Source organism: Piliocolobus tephrosceles, unplaced genomic scaffold (assembly GCF_002776525.5).
Source record: "Piliocolobus tephrosceles isolate RC106 unplaced genomic scaffold, ASM277652v3 unscaffolded_24406, whole genome shotgun sequence".
Classification (NCBI taxonomy): Eukaryota; Metazoa; Chordata; class Mammalia; order Primates; family Cercopithecidae; genus Piliocolobus; species Piliocolobus tephrosceles.
The window spans coordinates 1-5,180 of NW_022306984.1; the positions used below are offsets into that span (position 1 = coordinate 1).

Here is a 5,180-nt window from a genome sequence, read left to right on the forward strand (position 1 = left end):
CCCCCCCCCCCCCCCGATCCACCCAGGCGCCCACCCCCCCCGCCCCCCGCTCCCCCGGCCCCGGCGCCCCGCCCCCGGCCCCCCCTCCCTCAAACCCAGGAGTCCAGGCCCAGCCCTTCCTCCCTCAGACCCAGGAGTGCAGGCCCCCAGCCCTTCCTCTCTCAGACCCAGGAATCCAGACCCCGCCCTTCCTCCCTCAGACCCAGGAGTCCAGGCTCCAGTCCCTCCTCCCTCAGGCCTCAGGAATGTGGATTCCAGCTCCCGGCTGGCCCTGCTCACCTGCTCCAGCTCCAACTCTCTGCCTCCCTGGTCACTGCCGTCCTCTGAGTCCTCAGCAGTAGCCTGATCATGGAACTGGTAGATACTCACAGCCTCCCAGCCCTTGATCTCGCAGCGGCAGAAGGGGCAGGTCTGGCTGTCCGAGTGCTGCGGGAGGTCGGGAGGGAAAGGGTCAGTGCCCCCTGCTCTCCATCCTGTCCCTTGGGCCGACGAGGAGTTCCCTGCCCAAAAGATTGATGTGGGGAAGACAGACAGAGGAAGGGAGACGGAAGGAGAGAAGAGAAGTCATGGAGAGCAGGGGAACGTGGAGGGAAATGCTGGGAGGGAAGGTGAGAGAGGAACGGAACCAGAGTCAAGGTCAGGAGGGGGCACACAGGCCAGGGATCCCCATGGAGCCGCCGTGGCTGCAGTTTCTGGGCCAGGCCTTTCCAGGCTTAAATGCTCACTATGGCCCTTGTTTTGTTTTGTTTTGTTTTTTAAACAGAGTCTCGCTCTGTCACCTAGGCAGGAGTGCAGTGGTGCGATCTCTGCTCACTGCAACATCTGTCTCCCGGGTTCAAGCGATTCTCATGTCTCAGCCTCACGAGCAGCTGGGATTACAGGCACCCACCACCACACCCATCTAATTTTTTTTTAGATTTTTTTAAATTTTTTAAATTTTTTTAGTAGACACGGGGTTTCACCATATTGGCCAGGTTCGTCTCAAACTCCTGACCTCAAGTGATCCACCCACCCTGGCCTCCCAAAGTGCTGGGATTACAGACGTGAGCCACCGTGCCCAGCCTCATTATGGCCCTTGGGAAGTCACTATTCTCAGCCCTGTCCTCCAGGGGACGAGGCTAAGGCTCAGAGAGGCGAAGCCACTAGCTGGGGATCACCCAGGCAGGGAAGGAAGGAGAGCTTTCCACCGATAACATTGCCGGAGAGGCAGAAACAGAGGCAGCGTGTGCAGAGTGGGGTGGAACAAGAGGCCCGGGGAAAGACAGCGGCCTCCTGAGTGGTCGCCCGCAGCTCTCTGCCCTCTCTGGACTTTGGTTTCCCCATATGATCAATGAGGCATAGAGGAGATCCTCTTGGGGCTTTTCCTGTAGAGAGGGGGAGACCAGCCAGGAAGGCGGCGCGGGGGTCAGACCCACCTGCCAGGTAGCCAGGCAGCGGCTGCAGAGCAGGTGCCCGCACGGCTCGATCTTCACATCCTTGTTGCTCTCAGCACAGATCTTACAGAGCTCAAATGTGGAGTCCATGGCCCAGTAGAGCTGCAGCTGCTCCTGGCAGGTGAGAGGATAGAAAAGACAGCGAGGGGCATGCGTCAGCCACGAGGACACTACTTGGGCCACAGGAAGAAAATCCCAAACCTCAGCTGGTTGTGGTGGCTCACGCCTGTAATCCCAGCACTTTGGAGGCCGAGGCGGGGGGATCGCCTGAGGTCAGGAGTTCGAGACCAATGTTGTCAACTATGTTGAAGCCCTGTCTCTACTAAAAATACAAAAATTAGCCAGGGCATGGTGGTGCACGCCTGTAGTCCCAGCTACTTGGGAGGCTGAGGCAGGAGAATCACTTGAACTTGGGAGATGGAGGTGGCAGTGAGCTGAGATTGCGCCATTGCACTCCAGCCTGGGCAACAAGAGCAAAACAAGAAAGACAGAAAGATGGACGGACGGAAGGAAGGAAGGAAGGACGGAAGGAAGGAAGGAAGGAAAAAAGGAAGGAAGGAAGGAAGGAAGGAAGGAAGGAAAGGAAGGAAGGAAGGAAGGAAAATCCCAAACCTCTGTCTTGGCGCTGTGGCTCATGCCTGTAATCTCAGCATTTCTGGCGGCCAAGGCCGGTGGAATGCTTGAGCCCAGGAGTTCTGGACCAGCCTGGGAAGCATAGCAAGACCCCGTTTCTATTTTTAAAAAAATAAACTAAACTTCTGTGCCAGACCTGAACCCTCTCCTAAGTCCAAGGTTGGCATGCCCAACGGCCTCCTACATGTCTTCACTCATTTTTTGTGTGTGTTTTTAAAATTTATTTATTTCTTTTTCTTTTTGAGATGGAGTCTTGCTCTGTTGCCCAGGCTGGAGCACAGTGGTGTGATCTCAGCTTACTGCAACCTCTGCCTCCCGGGTTCAAGTGATTCTTGTGCCTCCGCCTCCCAACTCTAGTGCCTCAGCTGGGACTACAGGACTACACCACACCCGGCTAATTTTTGTATTTTTGGTAGAGATGGGTTTCACTGATGTTGGCCAGGCTGGTCTTGAACTCCTGACCTCAGGTGATCTGCCCGCCTCGGCCTACCAAAGTGCTGGGATTACCAGCGCGGTGGCACCTGGCCTCTAAATTTGGATTTCATGTAAACAGTAAATACAGTTTGAAGTATAAAGATGTCCCAAATATTGCAAGGGATATATTTATACTAAAAATATGTAGGGCCGGGTACAGTGGCTCATGCCTACAATCCCAGCACTTTGGGAGGTGGAGGTGGGAGGATCGCTGGAGCCCAGGAGTTCAAAACCAGCTTGGGCAACATGGCGAAACCCTATCTCTACAGAGAAATAAAAAAATTAGCTGGGTGCAGTGGCTCACACCTGTACTCCCAGCTGCTCGGGAGGCTGAGGTGGGAGGATCGCTTGAGCCCGGAGGTCGAAGCTGCAGTGAGCCATGATCTCACCACTGCACTCCAGCCTGGGTGACAGAAGAGATCCCGTCTCTAAAAATAAAAATAAATAAAATATAAATTATGTATTTATTATTGTTGTTTTTCTCTCACTCGTGGGGTGGCTGTGAAGATTAGGGGCTGGCACAGGGCCATCGCTGGCAAATGCCCAAATGCATTAGCTGTCCTGATGATCTCAGCAGCATCAGTTCCTTATTTAATCCCCGTGATCACCCCTGGGAAAGAGCCAGGAGGAGCCGTATTCTCCGGAAGAATAACTGAGCCTCAGAGAGGTCAAGTGATTTACCCAAGGTCACACAGCCACCAGGCCAACGCTCCAACCCCAGGCCTCTGAGCCAAGGCAACGTGGGGGTGGCAGGGTCAGGGAACGGGACTGCGGGTGCAGGCACAGGTCTCACCTCTGATACGTGGATGCGCTGCTGGGGTTCTGCCTGGTCGAGCTCAGTCAGGTCTGGGTTGTGGTTCTTTCCATCTGGGTAGAGGTAGCTGGGGGAAGGGAAGAGGGGGGACGGGGCGCCCGTCATCCAGTATCTCCCACCCCCAGATGAACAAGGACCTTTATCCCCTACAGGGCCCACATCTCCCTGAGATGAGGATTTGTCCCCAATCCATTGCTGGCCTGGAGCTATTTTCCCTCTGCCCTCCTCTAATTGGGACTGCATCTTCTCAGATACCCCAGGGCAGGGCTATGCCCCCTCAGACTCCCAAGGTAGGGCACACAAAACCTCAGTGACTCAAACTCCAGAAACAAGGATGAGATAGAATAAGAACCAGAAAACAGGATGAAAATTTCTGGCTTAGGGCAGGCGCGGTGGCTCACGCCTGTAATCCCAACACTTTGGGAGGCCGAGGTGGGTGGATCACCTGAAGTCGGGAGTTCAAGACCAGCTTGGCCAACGTGGTGGAACCCCGTCTCTACTGAAAATAGAAAAATTAGCCGGGTGTGGTGGTGCATGCCTGTAATCCTAGCTACTCAGGAGGCTGAGTCAGGAGAATTGCTAGAACCTGGGAAGCACAGGTTGCAGTGAGCCGAGATCATGCCATTGCATTGTAGCTTGGGCGACAGAGCGAGACTCTGTTTCAAAAAAAGAAAAAAAAGAAAAATCTCTGGCTTAGCTCTTCTAGAACCTCATCCTTCTCCTCCATGCCCAAGCATAACAGATTTTAACGTCACAGATCATGAAAGTGACCAAATCCTAGAATCCGAGAATATCAGGATGGGAAAGATCCTCTGAGAACACCTGTACCACTGCTTCCCTCACAGACAGTGACCCAAGGCTCAGGGTGGGAAAGGCACCTACCCAAGGTCACACAGCAAGGACCAGAGAGACTCAGAGGGTCGTAGGCGAGATCTCAGCACTGGGCTCCAGGACACCGAAGAAGCAAGCTCTGGACTCCCTGGGTCTACCACTGGATCATTTCCTCAGCCTATCTGGCATGCCTCAACGCTACTCCAATTATCCCACATGTACACCACATGAAATACTGAACCCTCAGACCCTTGAGGCTAGTGGCCCTGCCTGGCCTGTCATGTGGAGCAGTGCAGGATCCCTGACCTGGGCCCCACAGTGGCTGTCCCACTAACACACTGTATGACCTGGCTGGGGCCACTCTACCTTTCTGGCCTCAGTTTCCTCTTCTGTAACATGGACTTGATCATGCCTGAGGCAAAGATTTGTGATGAGTATTAAATACGACAGTGCTGGTCGGGCGCGGTGGCTCACACCTGTAATCCCAGCACTTTGGGAGGCCGAGGTAGGCGGATCATTTGAGGCCAGGAGTTTGAGACCAGCCTGGTCAACATGGTGAAATCCCGTTTCTACTAAAAATAGCAAAATAAATAAATAAACAAATAAAATAACAATTAGCCAGGCATGGAGGTGCGTGTCTGTAATCACAGCGACTCGGGAGGCTGAGGCAGGAGAATTTCATGAACCCAGGAGGCAGAGATTGTAGTGAATGAATACCGCACCACTGCACTCCAGCCTGGGCAACACAGCAAGACTCTGTCTCAAAAAAAACTTTTTAAAAATAAATACATAAATAAATAAAAAAGAAAGACAGTGCTTATAAAACATGCAGCCCTGGCTGGGAGCAGTGGCTCATGCCTGAATCCCAGCACTTTGAGAGACTAAGGCAGGAGGATTGCTTGAGCCTGAGGGTTTGAGACCAGCCTGGGCAACACAGAAAGACCCTATGTCTAAAAAAAAAATAATTAAAAAAAAAAATATATATATATTTTTTG

The 5,180-nt window shown here is 53.2% G+C and overlaps 1 protein-coding gene across 1 annotated transcript; it reads right to left on the reverse strand.

The window, feature by feature from the left end:
- Positions 1 to 279: 279 nt before the first annotated feature.
- LOC111534770 (E3 ubiquitin-protein ligase CBL-C-like) lies at positions 280 to 4,665 on the reverse strand (the record flags this gene model as incomplete). Its single annotated transcript, XM_023201290.1, has 4 exons — positions 4,552 to 4,665; positions 3,334 to 3,421; positions 1,416 to 1,547; positions 280 to 426 (listed from the first exon to the last, which is right to left on the reverse strand). Coding segments are annotated over exons 1-4 (411 nt in total), but the record flags the coding sequence as incomplete, so codon positions are not given.
- Positions 4,666 to 5,180: the final 515 nt, after the last annotated feature.